General features: G+C 35.2%; 2 protein-coding genes and 1 non-coding gene across 6 annotated transcripts; 1 reads left to right on the forward strand and 2 right to left on the reverse strand.

Annotated features, from left to right (window-relative positions):
- Window positions 1-432: 432 nt before the first annotated feature.
- Window positions 433-17,004, reverse strand: LOC107633066 (G-type lectin S-receptor-like serine/threonine-protein kinase LECRK2). Of its 4 annotated transcripts, none has more exons than XR_015907674.1 (5): window positions 16,570-17,004; window positions 15,824-15,940; window positions 13,489-14,062; window positions 11,471-13,394; window positions 433-502 (listed from the first exon to the last, which is right to left on the reverse strand). XR_015907674.1 is itself a non-coding variant. In XM_016336701.3 (2 exons), exons 1-2 carry the CDS (start codon window positions 14,136-14,138, stop codon window positions 11,567-11,569), a joined length of 2,478 nt encoding a protein of 825 aa, XP_016192187.3. In that variant the 5' UTR covers window positions 14,139-14,231; the 3' UTR covers window positions 11,396-11,566. The 4 variants fall into 4 exon arrangements, 1 of the variants encoding a protein (XP_016192187.3); XR_015907675.1 differs by having other exon boundaries at window positions 16,543-17,004; XR_015907673.1 differs by lacking the exons at window positions 15,824-15,940; window positions 16,570-17,004 and having other exon boundaries at window positions 13,489-15,257.
- On the forward strand, window positions 14,815-17,177 carry LOC107630432 (peroxidase superfamily protein). Its single transcript, XM_016333552.3, has 4 exons — window positions 14,815-15,139; window positions 15,253-15,432; window positions 15,841-16,003; window positions 16,583-17,177. The coding sequence occupies exons 1-4, from the start codon at window positions 14,936-14,938 to the stop codon at window positions 17,002-17,004; spliced, it is 969 nt and encodes a 322-aa protein (XP_016189038.1). The 5' UTR covers window positions 14,815-14,935; the 3' UTR covers window positions 17,005-17,177.
- Window positions 17,178-17,468: 291 nt separating this feature from the next.
- Window positions 17,469-17,550, reverse strand: TRNAS-GCU (transfer RNA serine (anticodon GCU)). Its single transcript has one exon. It is a non-coding gene; the product is annotated as a tRNA-Ser (tRNA).
- Between the last annotated feature and the right edge of the window lie 10,107 nt (window positions 17,551-27,657).

The raw sequence follows: 27,657 nt of genomic DNA on the forward strand, positions 1-27,657 counted from the left end.
GACGCGGCGGAGGGGATTTGTGAGTAGCGAGAGTGACATTTTGGAGGGTTAGGGTCACGGATGGTCAACAATGGTAAATTAGGGGTAATTTAATTTAGGGATAGTAATTAGGGTAAATGGAAATCATTAATTTAATTTGGGCCATATAAACAGTTCACTGTATATATTGTATGGAAACTTCATTGTGCCTCTAGCGGACTCTAAATAAAAAATTTTTTTAACATTCTCTCTCACATAAAAATTCTTTTTATATTTTAAATTTACATAAATTTTGTATTAAATTTTTTATTTATTTTCTTCCAAAATTCTTCTCTTATTCGAATCCATCAGAATTGAATTCTATACTTTTTGGAAGACTTATAAACTCCAATACTCTGTGATTACACTATTTCTTTCAAAAAATTATACTAATAATTACAAAAGCTCATTCGATTTTAGAAGTAATTTATTTATTTCATGAACAAACTCCCACTCATGGAAGCTACTAGCCTTTCTAAATATACTGATGGTTATCACTGGCTAAGAGAAGGGGGGTTATCTTAGCCCCCTTTTCGCTTGACAATGCTTGCTGGCCTTTGAAACCACTTCTGGAAACCTTGTCTTTTTATCTCGTAACTAGCCACGAGACTTTTTCTTTTATCTCGTCCCCAGCCACGAGACTTTTCTTTTTATCTCGTCAGTCGGCACGAGATATTTTCAGTTTTATCTCCTGGTCACCAGAAACAGAAATGGAGTAGAAGAGAGAGAAGATTACACCAAGATATAACCTGGTTCAGCTGCTAAGTGCAAGGCAGCCTACATCCAGTCTCCATCACAATAATGATGGAATTTTACTATAATCATCCTTGATTACAAATACCAATTCTCCCTAGGAACTACCCTTCCTATCTGGGACAAGTCCAGAATCTAAACCCAAACTGAACTTGACTTGGTCACAGCCAAGCTTTCAACTGTAAAGTGCTAACCCAACTTACAAGGGGATTCCCTCAAAATCATGAAACACAACACAGATGTACAAAGGAACTCTAAGGACATCTATGGCTTTTTCTTTTAATTTTGCACTCTCTGCCTTTTTCCGCTCTATGGATTTTTCATTACAAACCTCACTGTTTGCCTTTTTTCCATGAGACTCAAGACATGACAAAATTAAACAGAAAAATACAAAACATAAAACATTGAAGGAGAAGAAATTCTGTCAGCTTGTATTGCTATGAGAACTCTGTGCCTTGCACTCTCACTCCTTGAATCAACCCTAACTGTTCACCTATACTTATAGGAAGAACCCTCCAAGGTTGAAACCAAACAAACCAAGCCAATCTTCTTCTTCTTCTTCAAACAGAACCGATTCGGCCAGAGAGAGAGAAGAGATAACACATGCAAAACCCAACATGCAATTACCTCTAGTCCTTCCTTGGTCACCACTCTTCATCAATCCGAGCCCTTCATCTCTTCCTTGCTCTCCAAGATGAACTTCTGGCCCTTGATGCTTCATGATGATGATAGCTTCATCTGCTCCAATCTCTGCCTCTTCCATCACGTAGCCACTCTAGCTACTTCCTGTGATATTTGAGCAGAATCAGAGATAAGCCATCCTCCAAAGATCTTCTTCTCTAATGGCCGAGATCTTTTTCTTCTTTTTGGGTTTGAGGAGCCCGAGATTACCTCACTAAATCTTACCATTCTTGGTGATAATCTCAGCCACTACATACTTTTAGTTTCCTTTTTCTTGCCATCATTGTGATGGTCTTTTGGCATGCCTTTCCTTCTTTTCAGTAGCTCAATGTAGTTTCCATGGTTTGCTGGGTAATGTCCGAAAAGGAGAAAAGAATGAATGAGAGAGAAGAAACAATTGGAAGAGAAACAATTAAATGAATTAAACAAATTAATTGAATAGAAGTTATTTTTCCTTCCCTGAGTTGCGTGTAGTCTTAATGCCATCAATCATATCAATGACATTCTCTCTCATGTTTCTAATGCTAGCAAATTAAATTTTGAAATCCATCCCAAGAGAAGGATTGGGATCCGTTGGAGGTAAGAAGCAATTTTGCTTCCTTTCTTAATAGGTTTCGGATCAAGCATTGGTTCATTTAGCAACAATTATTAATTTGGGCTTGTAGCAATAATAGTTCAATTTTGGCCCAAGTAATGTTACCATTAATTCAACAATGTGGATCAAAAGGATTTTTGTATCAATGCTGAATGTTAGCTTCAATTTGGGCTTATGATGATTTTTGAATTCTGGCCTAAATAATCACAAATTACTTCAGCCACATAATATAGGAATCATTAAACAAGGCTGAATGGTTTTAAGCATATTGGGCTGGCAATAATTCTTTTCCTATTTGGCCCAATAAGAAAACCTGCATCACAAAATTATTAATTAACATATGTTAAATGAAAATCGAATTAATAATTTTGTAATTATTATAATTAATAATGTTTAGTCATCACAAATATTAATTTAGAGTTTTCCAAACTCATCAATCTCTCCCTTGATGACAAACATTATTAAAATTGAAATGGAAAGAAATTTAAAGATTGAAGTATAGAATACTCCCTTTGAAGATTTGAATTTCTCCCCCTTTCTAAATGTCACATGGCTCTCCCTTAATATATGCCATTATTACCAAGGGAAGCACTAACCTGTAACAATTTTTATCAAGCCTTAAGTAACAATGTTATTCAACATATCTTTTACATGATGTTGAATGCTTGATTTATGAGCAGATTTGTATGATAGTCAAAACTCATTTGATATCAATAATATGGTTTTCTGCTCAATCACACACAAAACAATTAATGCAAACAAATTTTGAAGTTTCCTGAAGCTGTTCTTTGAAAATATTTTCCAATGTATAAATCAGAGCAAGTTAACCATAGCAAGAAAATTTTTCTTATCGAGCATAATCATCACAAAAAATTGCAAGCTTCATATTTCTCAATTTTAAAGAAACTGCCAAAAATAAATTCAAAGACAGTGAATATTATACCAAGACAAATGTATCACCATTATATTCAACCAAGCATTTCAACAGCAGCATTCACAGAGCAAAGTAATTGCATTATCAACATGCATTAATAAGCATCAAGTGTATCATTGCAACAAGGGTGATCATGAATTCTTTACAGAATTTCATCTCCTGTCTTTCAGTTTCAATTTTATTCCTCCCCCTTTTGGCATCAAGGGGTACCTGCAAAAAGAATATGACATAGCAAGCAGAATATTCAAAATATTTCCAAAAGTGTCCATAGAGTATCACAGAGTTATAGTACTGATAGTAACAAGCCAAAACAGAGTATCAAATTGAGCCTAAGTGTACCAATATCAAACAGTAATAAGAAGTTTAATCATTAGAGAGATGAAAATCAGATTCCTCAGCCCCTGCCTCACTACCCACTTCATCCTCAAGGCTTTCCAGCATCAGACCGACCCTGTCTTTGCATTTCTTCCAAGCCGACTCATTTTCATAGGCTAGTTTGCGTGCCGACTTATGAAATTGCACCATGAGTTCTGACATGTTTGAAAATTCTGTGAGAATGTTTTTGATAGATTCAGTTGCCTTGGAGGATTCCGGCCGACTTTCAAAATCATCATCAGAAGCCACAGATTTCTTTCCCTTTTTAACAGTGCCGCCTCCTTTTATCATTGACACTTTGTTCTCTACAGCCTCATTCAAAAGGTCAATTTTAAAAAATTCAAAGATGCTGGTTAAGAACATACCATAGGGCAGATTTGCCTTTTTGGTGCTCTTTACCGAATCCCACATATGACGGATCATAAGATAACCAAAAGAATTTGGAGTAGATGTAACAAGTGCAAAGATGATTAGAGAATTAGAGAGTGTTACTCTATTGTGAGAGCCGCTTTGAGGAGTCAGAATATGTGTGATAATCCTGTGAAGCAAGGAGTTGGTTGGTCCGAGAGCTTTGTGTGTAGGAGTGGTGCCATCCAAACCAGAGAGATTCTCACAGATGTATTGAAGAACAACCTTATAGGTGACGCCGACTTATGAGTCCCACCTTTCGGCCATGTATGCTTGCGGCCCTTCCTCCTTGTAGCCCAAGGCCGTTCCAATGGTGGCGGTATCAAGAGTGATGTGAACTCTCTTCACATATGAATGTATGGTACCATCTATGAGTCTCACATTGGCGTAGAACTCTCGAACTAAACCTGGGTAAACTGGCTTTTGGATGTGAAGCAGAGGAGTCCATTGAAGCAGTTCAAAAAGAGGAGACACATTAATCCCCTTGCTGGTGAGAGAATCCAAGTTGACAAGGTAGGTTGCACAGAGATGACGCTTCTCAAAGACTTCTTTATGGAATTCATATGAAGCGCAGGAATTGAATCGGGCAGGGTCATAGTGAGAGTGTGTCTTGTTGAATTTGTTCTTGAAGTCCAAAGATTCCAGGTTAGCAGGTTCCTTGGTATTGTGTAGAGCAAATTCTTTAGTTTTCTGGCCACTCTTCCCGGGTGTGGCTTTCTTCTGTGGAGATGGTGGTGGAGACGGAATGGGTGATGTGTGAGACTCTTCCTCTTCTTCCACGGGAACTCGCTCTTTCTTCTTCCTTGAAGAAGTTTTTGTAACTATGACCTTCCTACGCATGGTGTCGGTTTGTTTTGAGGGAGGTGAAGGAGAAGATGATGATGTAGAGTGAATATGAATATGAGTGTGAGATTGTGGAGTGGACGGTTTTTGAGAGAAAAGAATGCGTTCGCTTTTTTTGGGTGCAGTTTTCTTTTTCATGGTAGTAAAAATGGATGGAGATGGAAGTTGAAGAGAAGGCCGAAGGGTGAGGTGAGTGAAGGGAGGTTAAAGAGGCATTAAATGCTGATTGAAAAGAGATAGTGGAGGGAGTTAATGACCATCAAGAGGGAGCGGTTATTAACCAAAGGGGTTTTTATTTATTTAAATTAAACTGAAAAAGGGGTTTCCTTGAATCAAGGGATTAGTTGGAAGGAAAGATTTGATTTGACATTATCCTCTTCCAATAAGATTTGATGAGACAACAAAAGGATTGTGATTTTCAAAAATGAGGAACTAACAAAACGGTCAGAATGGTGTCAAGGAAATTTGGTGGGGCCCATGGGAATTAATTTTGGCGCTGTCTCCCCCTTAATCACAGCCCTTCCAACACTTTTATTTTTATCTCGTCCATTCCTACAAGACAAAACTGAGCAGAATCAATATTTCACAGTTATCAATAGAACTTAAATCAAACATTCCCAAACTTTTTCTCAATGTGCAGAATCTGTCTTCACATAGGGGTTTTGTAAAAATATCAGCAAGTTGGTCTTCAGATTTTACAAATTGAATATCAATAGTATCCTTTTGCACATGTTCTCTAATGAAGTGATATTTTATCTCAATGTGCTTGGTTCTTGAGTGCAGAACAGGATTTTTTGAAATGTTTATAGCACTCATATTATCACAAAATAAGGGTATACTATTGATCTTTAATTTGTAATCTTCCAACTGCATTTTTAACCAAATTAATTGTGAACAACACGCAGATGCAGAAATATATTCAGCTTCAGCCGTGGATAGAGCCACTGTGGCTTGCTTTTTGCTTGACCACATGTTTAGTGAGCTTCCAAGGAAGCAACACATGCCGGATGTACTCCGTATATCCACTCTATCTCCCGCATAATCTCCATCACAAAACCCTACTGCACAAAAGTCATTAGATTTAGGATACCACAAACCATAATCACTAGTCCCCTTAATGTATCTAATGATGCGCTTAACGGCCGAAAGATGGGATTCTTTTGGATGAGATTGAAATCTTGAGCATACACCCACACTTTGGACAATATCCGGTCTAGAGGAGGTAAGGTACATGAGTGAACCTATCATTCCTCTATACCTTGTTTCATCCACATCTTGGCCATCATCATCCTTTTCAAGTTTTATGTTAGAATGCATTGGTGTTCCCATTGGTTTGGAACTTTCTAGGCCAAACTTTTTGATAAGTTCTTTTGCATACTTTCCTTGGTGAATAAAAGTACCACTAGGAGTTTGCTTAATTTGGAGCCCAAGAAAGAAATTTAGCTCTCCCATTAAACTCATCTCAAACTCACTAGTCATGAGTTTTCCGAACTCTTCACACAAGGACTCATTGGCCGAACCAAATACAATGTCATCCACATAAACTTGAACTAGGAGAATATCATCACTAGATGCTTTAATAAATAAAGTAGTATCGGTAGTACCCCTTTGAAATTGATTTTCCAACAAGAAGGCACTAAGCCTTTCATACCTAGCTCTTGGAGCTTGTCTAAGACCATAAAGAGCCTTAGATAGTTTAAAAACATGATTTGGGAAATCTTTATGTTCGAAACTGGGGGGTTGTGCCACATACACTTCTCTATCAATAAAGCCATTAAGGAAAGCACATTTAACATCTATTTGAAATATTTTGAAACCCTTATGGGCAGCATAGGCAAGAAGCAACCTAATTGCTTCCATTCTAGCTACTAGAGCAAAAGACTCATCAAAATCTATACCCTCTTCTTGATCGTAACCTTGGGCCACTAATCTAGCCTTGTTACGAACAACTTGTCCATCCTCACCAAGTTTATTTTTAAACACCCACTTAGTACCCGTAACTTTCTTACCATCAGGATGGGGTACTAATGTCCAAACCTCATTCTTGTCAAATTGAGCAAGCTCTTCTTGCATTGCCTTGACCCATGATGGATCTTCAAGAGCTTGTTTGACATTGTTGGGTTCCATTTGTGACAAGAGGGCAAAATTGCTTGGTTCGGATTGCCTTTTGGTGGAGGATCTTGTTGTTACTCCTTGAGAGGGATCACCAATTATAAAGTCATGAGGATAACCCCTCATAGACTTCCATTCTCTAGGCTTCCGGAGTGGTGTTGAGCTTTGATGAGTATCTGGTGGTCTCACTGTTTCAGTTTCTCGTGTCTGCTCAGGAGACAAAATAGAAATGTCGCCTTCAATCTGACGAGACAAAACTGGACTGACAGATTCTTCATTTTGAGCAGATTTGGGATTTTCTTTACTTGTTCCAGCTTCTTCACCATTTGAATCATTATCTATCACAGCACTGGAAATTAAATTAGAATCACAGAAAGTAACATGTATGGATTCCTCTATGGTTCTATGCTCTTTGAGATAAACTCTATAGGCCTTGCTTGTGGTGGAATATCCAACAAACATTCCTTCATAGGATTTTGGATCAAATTTTCCAAGGTTTTCTTTATTGTTAAGTACAAAGCATTTGCATCCAAAAACATGAAAGTACTTAAGATTTGGAGGGGTTCCTTTCCATAGCTCATAAGGGGTTTTCTTCAACCCTTTTCTAATGATTGTCCTATTCAAAATGTAACAAGCCGTATTCACAGCTTCAGCCCATAAAAATTTAGGAATCTCATTCTCACAAAGCATGGCCCTAGTTATCTCTTGAAGGCTTCTATTCCTTCTCTCAACCACCCCATTTTGTTGAGGTGTTCTAGGGCATGAAAAGTTAATAGAAATTCCTAAGTCATCACAGAATTTTTCAAAATCTTGGTTTTCAAATTCTCTTCCGTGACCACTTCTCAAATGGGCAATTTTTAAATCTTTTTCATTTTGAATTTTCTTGCAAAGAGTGGAGAAGGCATGAAAAGCATCATTTTTATGAGCATCGAAAAGTACTCAACCAAATCTAGAGTAATCATCTACCACCACAAGACCATAGTGTTTACCTCCTAAACTTTGAGTTCTAGTTGGACCAAAAAGATCAATATGTAACATCTCTAATGGCCTTTTGGTTGAGATTCCATCTTTAGGTTTAAAAGAAGATTTCACTTGTTTGCCCAATTGGCAAGCATCACAAGTGAGATCCTTATCAAATTTGATATTTGGAATTCCTCTAACCAAATTTTTCTTGACTAGCTTAAAAATTTGGTACATGCGTGCATGACCCAACTTTCTATGCCATAGCCATTTTTCAGATTCAAGAGATGTAAAATATGTCACATTTTGTTCTTTCAAATCCTCAAGAGTCAATCCATACACATTATTTCATCTTTTAGCTTCAAATAAAATATTCCCAGTTTTCTCACAAATAACCAAACATACAAACTTCCTAAAAATAACTTCAAAACCCAAATCACACAATTGGCTAACACTAAGTAAATTATGTTTCAAACCATTTACAAGAAGGACATCATTTATACAAGATGAAAAGTTTTTACCAGCTTTCCCAACAGCCACTATTTTTCCTTTTGCATCATCACCGAAGGTGACAAGTCCTCCATCATATTCATCAAGCTTTATGAAGAAGGTTGTCTTTCCGGTCATATGCCTAGAGCATCCTCTGTCCATATACCACATATTCTCCTTTCGTTTGGATGCTAGGCACACCTGCTCAACAAGGTCAGCCATGAGGCATGGTTGAGACTTCGTTTCAGATTCCTTCATCTTCTTCAGAGTCATTTTCAAGATCTTCCCATGATGCCATTAGTCCCTTCTTCTTCCCTTTCTTTAGTTTTTCTTCCTTCTTCAACTTAGGGCAGTCAGATTTGAAGTGCCCCGTTTCTTTACAGTTGTAGCAAGTCACCTTGCTGAAATCTCTTTTCAGTTTTCTTGAGCTGCCTCCTTTGCCTCTCTCCTTGAGCTTTACCATTTTCCTGAATTTTTTTGCAAACAACACAAATTCATTTTCAGATGAGTTATCACTGGATTCATCATCCAGAGGGTTAGTGATAGATGAAAAAGCTATTCCTTTCTTTTTTGAATCTTTTTTCAAATAGGTGTTTTCAAAAGCAAGTAAATTTCCTCTCAAATCATCATAAGTCATAGAGTCAAGACCATTACTCTCAGAAATAATTAAGGCTTTTGTTTCCCACTCTTTTGTGAGACATCTCAACACTCTTCTCACTAGCACAGATTCAGGATACTTGATTCCCATAGCATCCAAGCCAACAATAATGGTGTTGAAGCGCTCAAATAGCTCATCAATGGATTCTCCTTCCTTCATTGCAAACATTTCGTACTCTCTGTTTAACATATCTATCTTGGTCTTCTTCACAATGGTTGTTCCTTCATGAGTAGCTAGGAGTTTGTCCCAGATTTTCTTTACTGTTGTGCAACGTGATACCCGTCGGTACTCCTCAAAGCTGATAGCACAGTTGAGCAGATTGATAGCTTTGGCGTTGAGCTCCACCTTTTTTCTATCTTCTTTCGTCCAGCTTGCTTCTGGTTTAGGAGAGACAACTCCTTCGGCACTTGTAACAGTTGGATATTGAGGGCCTTCCAGGATAATCTTCCAAAGTCTGTAATCCACTGCTTGCACAAAGATCTTCATCCTCTCCTTCCAATAGGTATAGTTTTTCCCATTGAAAAGAGGAGGTCTGTTGCTTGATTGTCCTTCGGTCAGATTGTAGGACACCAAATTTGAGCCACTGTTTTCTGCCATGAGGATCTTTACTCCAAGCTGCAAAGCTTGATCTCTTTGAGACCAAGCTCTGATACCAATTGATGGTTATCAGTGGCTAAGAGAATAGGGGGTTGAATCTTAGCCCCCTTTTCGCTTGACAATGCTTGCTGGCCTTTGAAACCACTTCTGGAAACCTTTTGTCTTTTTATCTCGTAACTAGCCACGAGACTTTTTCTTTTGTCTCGTCCCCAGCCACGAGACTTTTCTTTTTATCTCGTCAGTCGGCACGAGATATTTTCAATTTTATCTCCTGGTCACCAGAAACAGAAATGGAGTAGAAGAGAGAGAAGATTACACCAAGATATATCCTGGTTCAGCTGCTAAGTGCAAGGCAACCTACATCCAGTCTCCATCACAACAATGATGGAATTTCACTATAATCATCCTTGATTACAAATACCAATTCTCCCTAGGAACTACCCTTCCTATCTGGGACAAGTCTAGAATCTAAACCCAAACTGAACTTGACTTGGTCACAGCCAATCTTTCAACTGTAAAGTGCTAACCCAACTTACAAGGGGATTCCCTCAGAATCATGAAACACAACACAAATGTACAAGGGAACTCTAAGGACATCTATGGCTTTTTCTTTTAATTTTGCACTCTCTGCCTTTTTCCGCTCTATGGCTTTTTCATTACAAACCTCACTGTTTGCCTTTTTTCCATGAGACTCAAGACATGACAAAATTAAACAGAAAAATACAAAACATAAAATATTGAAGGAGAAGAAATTCTGTTAGCTTGTATTGCTATGAGAACTCTGTGCCTTGCACTCTCACTCCTTGAATCAACCCTAACTGTTCACCTATACTTATAGGAAGAACCATCCAAGGTTGAAACCAAACAAACCAAGCCAATCTTCTTCTTCTTCAAACAGAATCGGTTCGGCCAGAGAGAGAGAAGAGAAAACACATGCAAAACCCAACATGCAATTACCTCTAGTCCTTCCTTGGTCACTACTCTTCATCAATCCGAGCCCTTCATCTCTTTCTTGCTCTCCAAGATGAACTTCTGGCCCTTGATGCTTCATGATGATGATAGCTTCGTCTGCTCCAATCTCTGCCTCTTCCATCACGTATCTACTCTAGCTACTTCCTGTGATATTTGAGCAGAATCAGAGACAAGCCATCCTCCAAAGATCTTCTTCTCTGATGGCCAAGATCTTCTTCTTCTTTTTGGGTATGAGGAGCCCGAGATTACCTCACCAAATCTTACCATTCTTGGTGATAATCTCAGCCACTACATACTTTTAGTTTGCTTTTTCTTGCCATTATTGTGATGGTCTTTTGGCGTGCCTTTCTTTCTTTTCGGTAACTCAATATAACTTCCATGGTTTGCTGGGTAATGTCCGAAAAGGAGGAAAGAATGAATGAGAGAGAAGAAACAATTGGAAGAGAAGCAATTAAATGAATTAAACAATTTAATTGAATAGAAGTTGCTTTTCCTTCCCTAAGTAGCGTGTAGCCTTAATGCCATCAATCATATCAATGACATTCTCTCTCATGTTTCCAATGCTAGCAAATTAAATTTTGAAATCCATCCCAAGAGAAGGATTGGGATTCGTTGGAGGTAAGAAGCAATTTTGCTTCCTTTCTTAATAGGTTTCGGATCAAGCATTGGTTCATTTAGCAACAATTATTAATTTGGGCTTGTAGCAATAATAGTTCAATTTTGGCCCAAGTAATGTTATCATTAATTCAACAATGTGGATCAAAAGAATTTTTGTATCAATGCTGAATGTTAGCTTCAATTTGGGCTTTTGATGATTTTTGAATTCTGGCTCAAATAATCACAAATTGCTTCAGTCACATAATATAGGAATCATTAAACAAGACTGAATGGTTTTAAGCATATTGGGCTGGCAATAATTCTTTTTCTGTTTGGCCCAATAAAAAAACCTGCATCACAAAATTATTAATTAACATATGTTAAATGAAAATGGAATTAATAATTTTGTAATTATTATAATTAATAATGTTTAGTCATCACAAATATTAATTTAGAGTTTTCCAAACTCATCACATACAATTACAATAATGTAAGAAAAACATAAACAAGAATAATGTATATAAGAAACCGAAGGAACAACAATGCTGTAATATGCATTAGTAAGATTGCTAAATTAAGTTGAAGCAAGAGGAGATGGAGGAGTTGGAATAGGTTTCCAACCTTCCAACATCAAGATAACATTCTTCATTGAAGGACGCAGTGATGGATCATCCTGCACACACCACAACCCCACCTTCACCATTCTCTCTAATGTCTTCCAATCTGTATCCTCTTCTTCTGATTCATTAACAACAAGCTTCCTCAACTCTCCTTCTGCATAACACTGATACACCCAACTTGAAAGAAGAACCTCCTCTGGACACTTCACATTTACATCTATACTTCTTCTGCGGCACACTATCTCCAACACCACAACCCCATAGCTGTAAATATCAACTTTCACAGACACCAATGGAGATGAACATGAAGATAAAGATGGTGATGCCTCATTCTTCCATTCAGGTGCCAAGTAACTGCTTCTTACCTCATCATCAGTAAGCAACTCTGGTTGTTGAGGGTGCTTCAAAAGCCGTGCTAATCCAAAATCAGATATCTTTGCTGTCCATGCTTCATCAATCAGTATATTTTGTGGCTTAAGATTGCAATGGACGATTCGAACTCCGCACTCTTCATGCAGATACTGCACTCCTCTGGCTACATCCAATGCAATTTTAATCCTCTCTTTCCATGGAAGTGCCTGATCATTATGATGATGATGATGATTCTTACCCTTAAACAGAAGATTCGCGAGGCAGCCATTGCTAACATATTCATAAACAAGAAGCTCCCTTGACCCTTCAATACAATACCCAACAAGCTTAACCAGATTCCTATGGTGAGTTCGAGCAATGGCAGTAACTTCAGCTCGAAATTCCCTCTCTCCTTCATCATCAGCAATCCTCTCTAGTCTCTTCACAGCAACGCTTTTGTTACTACCATCACCTGTTACTGTTCCTTTATAAACTGCTCCATAAGACCCTCTTCCTATCTCTTCCGTGAAGCCACTAGTTGCTTCCACAAGTTCGTCAAAGGAAAACGAGCGCAATGAACATTCCTTGGTGAATCCCAGGTTTGAGCTTGCAGACAACTTTGCATAACTATAAACATGATGCCTATAATTGAAGAAAACCGAGACAGCAATGATCACACAGAGCAATGTAACAGATCCCAAAGAAGAGGATAGAATCAGTATTAGGCTTCTCTTGTTATCAACAACAACATGGGAATCCGAGTCTAGATGTGTTTGGTTAATTAGAAATCCTGAATGATAAGGCACTTTGAAAATGGCTGTGGCTGTGTCTGATGCATTTGGAACCTTTCTTCCATATCTGAGTGGAAGCCTGTATATGCTACAGATACCACCATTATTTGCATACAATGCTCCCCCACAATCACAATCTTCCTTGCAAGACTCCTCACATGCTTCCATTGTTGTTTCTTTTGTAACCAAATATGGGAAATCACTCCATGACATGTGCTCCAAAAGAGTAACATCGTACAGCGAAGATGGGTCAGGATTAGATTGACATTCATCTTTGCTGTAGTTCAGTTTGCATTCCAGAAACATGCCATTGTTGCTGATGGGGACGAAACCAGGATAACAGTGACACATATTGGTGTTGGAACAGTAACTGTTGAAGCCACAAAAACCATTGATTTGGCATTTATCATGCAAGGCTTCCCACCTAATTTGAACACTTAATTTCCTTCTATTTGCCTCAGCATCAAATTGATGCTCGTACAATCTGAAAACCCCATCAAAATCAAACGTTGCCCGGTATATTGAAGTTGTGTTCTGTTTCTTTGACTTATTATTTCTCAACAAGTTTGTGTTGTTGGCAAAACATTGAAGCTCTCTTAGGCAAAGAAATCCTTCCGTGTTAAGACTCAGCTGCACCGAACTAAACCAAAAAAAAAAATGTGTTAAGTTAAACCTTCTAGATGGAAAACTAGAAATGAAGTGAAGTGAATAATGGGGTGAATTGGGTGACTTACCCGGTAGTAGCATTGTCAAACTCAGCCCAGTAGTGATACTCAGCGTATGGTAAGGTTTTGAGGGGATAAGCAACAAGGTTGCTATCCGATTCTTGCATGATAAGATAGAAAAGTCCAGTGGAATGATCTGTTTTGGACAAACTAGACACCAATCTGTTTGCTGCAGTTAAGTTCTGACCTCCTAAAATGGTATCGGTTGGATGATCAAAGCTTTGCCACACAACAACATGTGAATCATCATAGATTACAAAGTTTCCGGAATCCAGCATGGATGCCATAGAAGCCCCTGTGACATTATTCGTAATCTTTTGTCCTTGTTGAAGAACCAAGCCATCAATGGTCAAAAGTAAGGTGGAGGAAGAAGGTAGTGGCGGATCGTTGCGGTTAGCAGTCCATACTAGAGTGATGTCAGGCTCACCAAGCAGCCATATACCAACAGCATAGCCATAACCTTGAGCATGAGGGTAAAATCCAAATGCAAAATGGCCAGAACTTGATAACCATGATGAAGATTGGTTTCCTTTTGGAGAGAGGGAATGACCCAACTCAATCTTGGTTATTCCATCATCTGCATCTGCAAGGGATGAGTGTAGCAGTAGAATAGAAGACAGAAAGAGCAGAACAATGAGAATGGGGGATTTAGAAGCCATGTCTATCTAGCTATTTGAGACTAATTCAAACTCCAAACATTCAATTTTAACAAATATGTATGTCTTTTACTTTTCCTCTTGCCGTGTAGAATGGTGAATGCAGCTTTAAGTTATGTAAGTCAATACCAGTCTTTAAGGCATAGATTTAGATTTATTCAATGGCATAATATCACTCATATCACTAAGGTTCTTACTTGGCACAAACTGTATGGTGCAGTTCAAGTACTCATACTGTAAATTTTTTTCACTTGATAAACAGGCATGTGAATGGTAATTTACTAAGTTTAAGTTGATTAGCAGGAAGTAACACTAAAAGCTAATGTGAACAAAAGAAAAACAAGTGAACTAACTAAAGCTAAAAGATGAGTGTTGCTGGGCCAAAAATAAGTCATATATAAAGCATAAACGCGTAGAGGAATAAAGCAGAGGCATCAAAGACAAGAACAAGAGTGTGCTGAAATGACCTTTCCATTGTGCAATCCACTCTGTGAACTCCACCTTCCATTCTCTAACACAACATTTGCTTAAGAAAACTTATATGGGAAACCATCTTTTAATTCCTCCGTGTATGTCCCACTTTTATCAAAGTTTCATTGACTTATGGGCCAAAACCTTAGTGATTGGCCGGATAAAGTAGAGTAGATTAGGAAAAGCTTCAGACTTATTTATTTTTGCATGGGACAAACCCTTATATAAGTGCCAATTAAAGGAGAGAAACCATCAAGTAACTAAAACCAAGTTCAATTTTCTATAGGAATACTAGTTTCTTCAATTTCTGGTATCATTGTTGGTGCAAAATGGATGCCATATTGAGCTACCTAGTTATGTTTATGATGATGACTTTGGCAGTAGTTCAAGCCCAACTAAGAACAGGGTTTTATTCTAGTTCATGCCCAAGTGCTGAGGCCATTATACGGTCCACTGTTGAATCTCACTTCAACAAAGATCCTACTATTGCTCCTGGCCTTCTCAGGCTTCATTTCCATGATTGCTTTGTACAGGTAATGCTATCTTATTGCTATCTGTTCTTCTATGCTGTCTCAACCTTATTCATTCACTACATAGCATTGTTTAAGCTTGATTAACAAGTCATTGGAAATATCTTCTTCCATAGGGGTGCGATGGTTCAATTTTGATTGCAGACTCTTCTGCAGAAAGGAATGCAGTGCAAAACATTGGTCTAAGAGGTTTTGAAGTCATTGATGATGCAAAATCACAGATAGAAGCTACATGCCCTGGAGTTGTCTCATGTGCTGACATTCTAGCATTGGCAGCCAGGGATGCAGTCCATTTGGTATTAAAATAACTAATCATATTATGTGTACATCAAAATCAGCTAGCGAATCAGTCACCCATATAGAATATATATTGAAATACAAAATAACACATTAAAAATCAGTTAAACAATAGATCATGTATTTGTCACAAATACACCGTGACTGATTTGATAGATAATTTTTAGCGTGCACATAGCATTTTTGTAAAACAAACATAAGACGTGTTATTTGTACTTATTTTTGTTTTTGTTTACGAAGCCGACGCATCATAATCTAATAGAAGAAAAGTGTGTGTCGATATAAAGGACAAGACAAAATAAGTACCCAATACATTTTTGTAAAATGATGTTGAACTCTATATTATCATGGACCAATGGACTCTTATAAAGGAACTGATAAAATTAACACCTGAGAAAAAATGGCAGAGTGGTGGTCCAAGTTGGCTAGTACCAACAGGAAGAAGAGATGGGAGGATTTCTTCATCAAATCAAGCCTCAAACATGCCTTCTCCGCTTGACCCGGTTTCTGTCCAGAAGCAAAAATTTTCAGCCAAAGGTCTAGATGTTCATGACCTTGTCACCTTATTAGGTATGCAATGTTTCACTGTATTTCACATTATTAAATACAAACTTATGTTGGATATAATAATCATCTTGTATGAAATATTCTATTGATTTATTATCATTAGTCTATTAAATTACAAAACTTTCACGAATTAAAGCCAAAGTGGTTTTGAAAATGAGTAGCATGCACTAAAATAGTTTTTAAGATTCCAATTATATAAATTACATATCTGAAATTGACAAAAGTGTACCACATTAATCCCTTAATGTAATTCCCTTAATGTAATTGGTGCAATTAAGATCTCAAAAATTATTTTAATACACGCAGTCAGTCTTAGAGACTGTTTTAAGGCTTAATTCAAAGTTTCACAATTTTGTTTCATCTAATAATAGATGATAAATAAGTCCACGTATAAAATTCATACCAGGTGTACACCAAAATCAACCATAATATAAATACATATTAGAATATAAAATACATATTGAAAATGAGTTATACACAAATATATGACTGATATATATATATATATATATATATATATATATATATATATATATATTCACCTGGCATAATCTTAGATAACTTTTTACCATGTAATTTCAGGTGCACACACCATAGGGCAGACAGACTGCAGGTTCTTCAGTTACCGTTTATACAATTTCACGACCACTGGGAACGCTGATCCCACCATAAACCAATCTTTCTTGGAGCTGCTTCAAGCTCAGTGTCCCAAAAACGGAGATGGTTTGAGAAAGGTGGCATTGGACAAAGATAGTCCTGCAAAGTTTGATGTTAGTTACTTCAAGAACGTGCGTGATGGTAGTGGCGTTCTAGAGTCAGATCAGAGGCTTTGGGAAGATCCAGCTACAAAAAGTGTGGCTCAGAATTATGCTGGGAACATTAGAGGGATACTGGGATTAAGATTTGAATTCGAGTTTCCTAAGGCCATGATTAAGTTGAGTAGCATTGAAGTGAAGGCTGGTACTCAAGGAGAAATTAGAAAAGTGTGCTCTAAATTTAACTGACCAATCAATAATCAGCCAAATGCCTCTAGGTGAATCCAAAACCTTTACGTGATGATGCTTATGATAGACATTAGGATGTTTCTTCTATTAAGTATCAGAATGTTTCTTTTTCATATTAAATGGATGTTCTTTTATATATTTTATAAATTTTTTTATATACTAAGAATTTGGAAGTTTCGTGATCTCCGTCCCTATTTATCCAACGTATCATTCAGAATTTTAATTTGGAGTGAGAAGCAATTAATATCAAATATTATAAATTAAAAATAAATAAAATTAATTAAATATAATTATAAATTAGTTAAGTTATTTATTTTTTTGCTCATCAAATCTTTGGTTACATATACTTTTCCATAGTTTGGGTATATCAGCATATGAATTAAGATCATATTTTTCCATAGTTTGGGTATATCAGCATATGAATTAAGATCATATAAGCATTGTGTATGATAAAAAGGTTGAATCGTCGCCTGAGAGATTCGAACTCTCGCGGGGAAACCCCATGTACTTAGCAGGCACACGCCTTAACCACTCGGCCAAAGCGACTTGTTTATTCGTGGTTCAAATACATTTAATTTAATGGTGTAATAAATCTATTTCTGACGATTTCAGCTGCATAATGCATATAACGCTTATAAAGATGTATATTTGGTCGACAATTTACGGAAAGATAGAAATGGATTGTTTTGATGCATTGTCAATAACTAAATCTGATTCAGTACTTTATAAAATTGTTAGGGGAATTTCTTCTATGAAGAATGAATTTAGATGAAAAATAAAAGATATAATTAAATTTTTAGAAAGAGTATGTATTACACATGTTTTTTATTTTTTTTTTCTTTACTAAAAAGAAAAAGAAAATTCGTACTTTTTAGTTTTTAGTGAAAAGTATTCTTAACGTATGAACTGTTATTAAAACACATCATTATTAAACAATTGTTAGCTTAGTGGAAAAAAAATGTGATATGCATTTCCTAAATTGAAGTTCTAAGTTTGAATTTTATGAAAATTGTACTAACTAAGAAGGCTCAAGTTAAAGCATCTATTCCAATAATTCACAACATTATTCTTTGAATCTTTTAAACTGATTTAAACCATATACAAGTGCATAATTCTTTTCTTCTCTTTCTTTCTCTTTTCGTATTTGTTTTTGTACGGACAACTAATATGATTTAAACTATCAAGGTACTTGTAAAACAAGATAGTTACTTTATATTATTTTTATTATTATTATATAACTAAAATCATATCAAATTATATTAATTGGATCAAATAAATTTTGAGTGACATGCTATCACTTTACTTAATCCAAAAGGAATCTCTACTATATATATCTTGACATCATAATTCATAATTCCCTCTACGTTATATTAAAACAGACTTTTAGATAGTGTATATATATCTGTATATTATCTTGATCATCAAAATGTCTGAGACATATTTACAGCTCATCACTTGCTATCACTTAAATAGAATAATTATTGTGACCCGTAAGATTTAACGAAAGGACAAATAATTTTGGCTCCTTGAAATGACAAAATTTAAATTACTCAAACTTATAAAATTAGTTGTCACACACGCGTGTATAAGATTTAATTTCCATATATTAATAGTGTAAAATCTATATATATTTTTTTAGTGTTTTCTAATAATACTTATATATATAAAATTTTTAAATTTAAATGAAAAATTAAACAAGAGAAAAAATTATTAATTATTGAAGATGAAAAATCTAGAAAGATTTATCAAGAGTAACAGAAGTTAGAAAATGAATTTTTATTTTAAAAATAAGTAAAATATACGAAAGAGAAGTCGAGTATTATAATACATAAAATTTCAACCAAATTATCATTAAACGTGGAAAAATATATTTTTTGATACACTTTTAAAATAACATTTAAAAGTTTCCAATTTAAGTAGATGATTATATTAAAGATATTATCAAATGATTCACAATCATGTTACGTATAAAAAAAATTATCAAATTAGTTATTTATATCAAATATATTTTAAAATATAAAATATATTTTAAAAATAAATTAAATAATATATATTTATATACAAATACATAATAATTTATTTAAAAAAATTAAATAAATAAAATAAATATTTTATTTACGAATATAAGTTATTTGGAATATTTTTACTAATTTGTACAATATGTCTTATCTCGTTTACTGTGTAAATGAGATAAATATGTGCATATCTCGTTTACACTATAAATAAAATAAGACACGTCAGCGAGTATACGTATCACATTTGTACATGTGATACATAGAAAAGAGTCACCTCCACGTATCTTGTTTACAGTGTAAACGAGATACGCACATATTTATCTCGTTTATACTGTAAACGAGATATACACTAAGTTAAAACATTGTCACTGTAAACGAGTTATAATATGACAAATTTCAACCATCTATAAAAGGATCTACAAATTATTGTTATTCTCCACAAACATCTCAATCATTCTTCTCCTCCGTTTCTTCAATAAATTAGTAGAAATGTCTAGTGATGGTTGTAACGCTGTATTCCAACTGTCATATGTAAAACAGTGACACTGGGATTATATTTGAGTGTGAGAATTCTATTTTGCTTTGCACTCAAAGAATAGATTTTTTGTCAGAGTTAAAGAGTCTGATATTGAGGCACCTCGAAGCTAATGAGAGAAAAGAGGTTGGAAGAGTTCGGTACAAGATGCTAGCACCGATGAGAAATGGTGTATTTCGGTTTCATCTATTTTGACTCGATGGCGATGAGCATGTGCGCCTCATGTTTGATGTCCACGGGAGAATTGTGATTGAACAAGTGATTGGACTTTCTGTGGAGGTTCATAATGTTGGTGGTGGTGGTTTTGGCAGCTCGAATTTTGTCCAAGATGACGATCCACCTCTTACACTACCATCCCTCCACTATGCTAGACCAGTGGTAGACATGGATGTTGTAGAGTTAAGAACATAACTAACTTAAATGATGATGACAAACATTTATTTATTGGGTTAAACACCCAATTAGTTTTGATTGTTTTTTATTAGTGTTGCAGGCCAAAATTAAAGTAGCAGCAACCCAAAGAGATGGAAACAAGAAACAAAGATTGTTAGTGGATTTTCTAACACTCAAAGCCCAAAGAAATGAAACAAAAAAATCAATTGGGTTGAGTGGAAAGCCAATCCAAGCCTAAGTTAATCCATCCAAGTTAAAGCCAACGTCTACAAAGTTCTCTTCGGTCAGACTCATGAAGAAAGAGGGAAAGCTTCTTCCTGGTTCATTCACCAAAGAAGAAAGAAAGAGAAAGGTAAATCACAAAAGCAAATGTCTAATCTAATCAAAGCAAGCTAAGATAAGTCAGATGATAAAGGTGATTTATTTACATTTGCATGCAATTTATTTTCTTCGCTCCTTCTTCAAATTTCTACAACACCAATTTGGGATATATGAAGAAAGTGATTTCTGATAATCACTACTGTGAATCAAAGGCTCAAATTATTTCTTGGAGACAAAGAACTAACTCAATTGTTTGGATTTGGGTTTACCACTGAACAATTTTCTCTGCTGCTCTAAAGTTTTCGGTCAAGCAAAAAGGACCAGCTTTAAAATCCCTAATTTTGGGGTTAAATGAAGAAAGTGATGGCAAGCCAAGGGAGCTCAGAGTTCAAAGAGTTGACTTAGGAGATATCTAAACCGTGACTCTGCAAGAGGTACAAAAGGAAAAACATTTTTCGAATTTGAGTAAGGAGAGAGAACCAGTATCTGAGTTTGTTTGAGAGCTTCCCTGTGAAGATTTCAACGTTTTGGACAGTGTTTCTAAGCTAAGGAACATTCCGTTAAGATGAAGAGCTTCATCAGAAATAGCTAAATCCGGTTCAACTTACAGCAACAAAGGCTGCTAAGCATCGATCTCCTTCATGATTTTTAATCTTGTATTTCAATTTCAATGTATATCTTTCTGTATTGTCTTTGAGAGGTAAAAGGCTGAGAGAAAGACATTGAGAAAAAGCCTAAGAGTGAAAAAGGCAGAGTGAAACACTTGAGAGAAAAGTCAAGAGTGGATTATGATTTCCTTTGGTTGTAATTTTCTATCTTGTGCCAAGTACCTGTGAGGTACCCCTTTCTAGTTGGGTAAGCACTTATTGAAAAGAGTTTAGGTATTAGCATAACCAAGTCAAGTTTAGGAAGAAACTTGTGAGTCCATATAGGATTATGTGAATCCTAGGAAATTGGTGTATGTAATACTTTGACTATAGTGAAAATTCCACCACTGTTGTGGTGGAGACTGGATGTAGGTTGCAGTGCACAAGGCAACTGAACCAGGATACATGACTGTGTCAACTTCTTCCTTTCTCTTGCTATTCTATTTTCTGATATTTATGAGACAAAACAAAATTGTCTCTTAAATTTTTCGCTGCACAGATCAAAGAGAATCAAGTTTGATGTTGGTAACAAAGGCTAAATCAATTAAAGTAAAAGAAGGCCACAGATTCAACCCCCCCTTCTCTAAGCCTCCTGTAACCTACAGACATTGATGTGAGGAGTCCGACAAAGAGTATGTTACCGATAACAATGAAAATGGTTCCTTTAAGGATGATGATGAGGATGAGTTGGTACCAGAGACTCCAATTGGTGGATCAATTCGATACCTTTTGTCTGCTCCGTAACCAATTTCAGAGTTATTAGATGTACCCAGCCACTATCATATATTGGATTTGGATGTAATACACGAGGTAACTTTATTTTCAATATGGGTGTGGACGATTACAACACAGACGACGGTGTGGAGTTTAGGGTTGGTCACAGATTCAGAAGTAGAGACAATCATGCAAGGCATGAAGAATTACAGTATTCGGAGAAGTGTTGAGTACCGTGTTGTGGAGTTGGATCGGTTAAAGTATCATGTGCATTGCAGGCAATTTACTGATGGTTGTCCTTGGAGTCTCCGTGTCGCTGTTCGACAGAATCTCGGATATTGGTAAGCCTTACTTTATATTTGAATGAATTTTCTTATTTTGGTTAGAATTTTGACTGATTATATTTGAATTTGTTAGGGAGGTGCGTAAATTCGGCGGACTGCACACTTGTTTATCCCCACCATATCTCAAGATCATCGATAATTGGACAGCAACCTCATCTGTAGAATCATCATGCCCCTCATACAGTCTAGCCCATCAGTTACTACCCCTATTCTACAGGGTACAGTCAGGCAAAGCTATCACTTCAAACCCTCGTACATAAAGGTTTGGATGGCAAAGCAAAAGATAATTGCGCAGATATTGTGAGTTGGGAGAGAAGGGGATAGTGAATCAAATAGCGCAATTCTTCAAGGCGTGTATTACACACACTTTCCTTTAGACTTAATTCGCCCCCACCAATATACAATGGTGTGCAAAATGGGTTACTGGCGAATTTCCTGTAGGATACAATGAAGAATACTTGACTTGTTTATGCACTCACACAGTCAAGCCTTACACTAAATGATAATTTACAGAATAATATTCTCTATTATTTCTTTTGCGCATAAGAAAGTGTTGAGATGGATTATACAGCAATAATGAAATGAGGGAAATTTATAGAGACGAAGTACATGCAACATGCAGCTACGTACTCAACAGACACACCTTTTCAAATAGTTACAACCTTTTAATAGACATAACTATTCAAATAGTTGCAACCTTTTAACAAGCATAACTTTTGAATAAGTCACAACTCTATGAAGAGATGTAACTCTTCAAAATAGCTTTTCACATATTTTGAAAATATATATCTCACAATCCCCCACCATTTTCAAAATTTCTTTTCAATCCTATCATTATGGAAGTTTTATGCTTTCAGTAGAGGTATCTTGCGATTTGAACCTTTACCTAGTAACCAGTGGTATCCACTCATTCGAATTTAAAATGGTAGACAAGCTTTGAACCATTTAACTCATATGAACAAGAGTGCACTGATGACACATAAAATTTCGGTATCATTTAGATGTTATACTAAATATGACACATTTAGTATACTACATGGCCTTGTGTCTTGTATCCTTTCGTGAGTGTTTTAAGAGTAAAATCTTAACTCTAAGAACTGGCCTCAGTTCACACTCATATATGTAGACTCTATAAAAAATATCCCATAATTAAATACTTCAGCAATAATATGCTTGCTATAGGTCTATTAAGAGCAAAGCTCATCCTATTCCTTTATACCATTATGGTTCCAAGTACTTTTTACCTTGGGATGAAAGAAATAATTATGAGTACTTGCAATTACTCTAATAGTATACTTTACCGCATTGAACTCAAGACTTCATGTTACTCAAGTGTGAGTTGGGTTTCCACCATTGGTAATTATTTAAAATACGGATTTTAGTCCCATCCATTTTGATGTTTTAAACACCAAATCCCTTGTCAATTCTTTCGTCAAAGGATCTGCAAGATTTTGTTCTGACCTTATAAAATTTATAGATATAACTCCATTACCAATAAGGTTTTTAACATAGCTATGTCTTACTCCAATGTACCTAGATTTTCCATTATAGACTTGGCTATAAGCCTTTGATAATGTTGCTTGGCTATCACAATGTATAGAAATTGGAGCCATTGGTTTTGGCCAAACTGAAATTTCATGTAATAAATCTCTAAGTCATTCAGCTTCCTTCCTTGCTGCTGCCAAAGCAACAAATTCTGCAGCCATAGTAGAGTACGTTATGCAAGTTTGTTTCTTGCATCCCCAAGAAATAGCACCCTACCAAGGGTAAAGATCCAACCACTTGTTGATGCATGATCCTCTGTATAGCTTATCCAACTTGCATCTGTATATCCTTTTAAAACAGAAGGTTCACCACTATACAACAAAGTATAGTTTATTGTTCCTTTCAAATATTTTAATATTCTTTGGACAGCATGCCAATGGTCTTTAAAAATCTTAAATTTATCAAAGACTTCATCTTTAGAATGCATCAAATATATATAATAATATCTACTAAAATCATCAATAAAAGTTACAAAATATTTCTTTCCACCTATAGTAGGCCAACCATGCAAATCACATACATCAGAATATATTAATTCTAATAACTTTGAATTTCTTTGTACTCTTTGAAAAGGAAGTCTTGTTATTTTGGTTAACATACAAGTTGTGCATACATCTAAATTTTTAATTGATTTTAGAATAAGATCATATTTTATCATATCATTTAATTTATGAAAATTAACATGTCCTAAACGATTATGCCATAAATCAAAGGACTCGGCAATATAAACAGAAACATTATTATTATTATTATTATTATTATTATTATTATTATTATTATTTACAATATTCAATTTAAACATATTCTCACATAGATATCCTTTACCCACAAACACTCCACCCTTAGACAGAATAAATTTGTCTCCTTCAAATATAGACTTAAACCCATACTTGTTAAGTAGATGGACAGAAACTAAATTTTTTCTGACTTCGGGTACATAATATACATCAGTAAGAGTCAGTACTCTTCCAGAAGTGAATTCAAGTTCCACCGTTCCTTTGCCCATTACTTGAACAGTTGATGCATTTCCCATGTACAGAATAGTCCCATTCTCTTCTTTGAATGTCTTGAAAAAATCTCTATTCTTGCATACATGTCGAGTCCGGAATCTATCCACCATGATCCAATGTCTTCAATCATGTTGATCTCAGAAATAACAGCAATAAGATTATCTTTTATTGCTGTGTTGTTCTTTTCTTTCTTCTTTTTTAAGAAACGACATTCTTTTTTAAAATGTCCTAGTTTTCCACAATGAAAACAATTTTTTTCTTTTTATTCTTTCTGAAATCACCATTATTACCTTGAGATTTATTAAAATCTCGGTATCTCTTTTTGTTAGGCTTGTTGGATTTTCCATCTTCCATTACGTGAAGATTAGCATGAGCACTTTGCTCTTTAGTATCATCTTGTTTACGATACTCTTCTTCAAAACGAAGGTGATTACTTAATTGCTCAAGAGAAACATCATCCTTTCTATATTTCATAGTTCTTTTGAATTCTTTCCATGATGGAGGGAGTTTGTCAATAATTGAAGATACAATAATGGTATCATCTATGTGCATGTTATGTTGCTTAAAATTATTTAAAATATGCTCAATTTCATGTAGTTGTTCCATAACAGATCTATCATCAACCATCTTATAATTATTAAAGCGAGTGACAAGAAATTTCTTACTTGTTGTGTTCTCGGCCATATATTTTACCTCTAATTTGTCCCATAGTTCTTTTGCGCTCCCAACATTTTGGTAGACATCAAACAGTGCATCAGCTATGCCATTGAGTATGTGCCTGGTGCATATATAGTCATCGTTGTCCCATTTTTGCCTGGCTCGTGTTTCTGCAATGGCCTCCCCTTTAACTTCTGGTGGCCTTGGTATGGTAAGAACATATGCCACTTTTAGTGTTGTGAGGAGGAAGTGCATCTTCTTTTGCCATCGTATGAAATTTTTACCATCAAATCTTTCTAACTTGACAAAATCCGACGTCATCTCCTTAATTGTTGCAGTGACCATTTTGTTTTATTGGTGAATAATTAAGCCTAAAGATTGTGAGTTGGGAGAGAAGGGGATAGTGAATCAAATAGCGTAATTCTTCAAGGCGTGTGTTACACACACTTTCCTTTAGGCTTAATTCGCCCCCACCAATATACAATGGTGTGCAAAATGGGTTACTGACGAATTTCCTGTAGGATACAATGAAGAACACTTGACTTGTTTATGCACTCACATAGTCAAGCCTTACACTAAATGATAATTTATAGAATAATATTCTCTATTATTTCTTTTGTGCATAAGAAAGTGTTGAGATAGATTATACATCAATAATGAAATGAGAACAATTTATAGAGACGAAGTACATGCAACATGCAGCTACGTACTCAACAGACGCACATTTTCAAATAGTTACAACCTTTTAACAGACATAACTATTCAAATAGTTACAACCTTTTAACAAGCATAACTTTTGAATAAGTCACAACTCTATGAAGAGATGTAACTCTTCAAAATAATTTTTCACATATTTTGAAAATATATATATCTCATAGATATATGGTGAGTAGGAGGAATCATACAACAAGGTATCACAGTTGTTACAAGCATTGCAGAGTTAATGTCCTGGCACAATATATGATCTCAATGCGATACTGTACTATGATGGGCAGTTGGTGGTGCATGACTGCTGCCAATTTGATAAGGTTTTCTTGAAATTTCTTTGAGATACTGTACTATGATGGGCAGTTGGTGGTGCATGACTGCTGCCAATTTGATAAGGTTTTCTTGAAATTTCCTTCTTGAATTGAAGCTTTCAAGCATTATAAGCCTTTCGTCTCCGTGGATGACACGCACCTGTAGGACAAATATGGGGGTTATAAGACCCCAGATTTTTGAAAATTTAAATAATAAGTTATTTGTGATTTATTATATTTATTCATGATTTTATTTTCAAAAAATATTTACGAAAAAGTAATTAAATCAAAGTTATGAGACATTTAGTTTAAAATTAATTAGGATTTATATAATTTTCATAATAATTAGATTTTTTATTTAAAATTTAAAATTTTAGTCATCGAAAAATAATGAAAATTTGTTAATTTAATTTGAATATTGGGATTTTGAATTTAATTTCATGAATAAACGAAAATTAATTATATTATCTCTAATTTTAAATTAGAGTATTTATTTGAAAAAATCAATTAGTAAATTGATGAATAAATAATGTACTTGAAATAATTTTATTGGGTCAAATTTAATTTTTAATTACTACTCTACCCTCTAATTTTATTAAAAAATTATCAAAGCACCCTTATCCCTCTTTACCCAAAACAAACCTAACCCTAACACTCACTCCAAACCACCACCCCCTACAGCCCTATATTTTTCAGGAAATAGACGAATAAGCCTTTGAAAAGCTTACTGAGCATTGGACGTAAAATAGTTTATTTTGAGGATTAATTTGTATCTAGTTATTGTGTTTCCTCGCTTTATTATTGGTTATGCATTTATAAAGAGTGACAGGAATTTGTAATCATAATATATGTTGTATATTATTTGTATAGACTATGATTATAAATAAAGAATGCTATAATGATGTGATATATTTGTGTGTGTGTGTGTTTTAGAAGAAAAGTTTTTAAGGATTTTAGGTAAAGGTGTTACGACCCAAAATGAGTCATAACAGGCGCTCAGGAAAATAATCTTATAGCAAGCTTAACATACTCAAATATAAATTGAATAAGCAAGTTACAAATATTTTACAAGTTCTAAAAAAATAATTATATATTTTTAACACAAAAAATTAAAATAACTAAGAATGGTTGGATCCTGCCTGTGACATATGGAGCATATACTTCTAGGAATTCGACAAAGAATAGGTACTCATTACAAACCATTACTCTTAAATAGAAAGTCTCACAAGGTCAAATATTTGTTCTTGAAATTTTAAAAAAAAAGGGGTGAGTTTTGCAACTCATTGACTAGACAATAGATCTATAATTAACATGAGACTATACAAACATTATTCATCAAAGTAATTTTAATTAGAAAATAATAGTTGATAATAATAAGTGAATCAATAAGGGAGTTCTCATACAGAAATCAAATCAAAAGTCCACACCTAGGCGGCTCCACCTCTATGGGTAG

The sequence above is a fragment of the Arachis ipaensis genome, chromosome B3 (assembly GCF_059453495.1).
Source record: "Arachis ipaensis isolate K30076 ecotype BB chromosome B3, ASM5945349v1, whole genome shotgun sequence".
Taxonomy (NCBI): domain Eukaryota; kingdom Viridiplantae; phylum Streptophyta; class Magnoliopsida; order Fabales; family Fabaceae; genus Arachis; species Arachis ipaensis.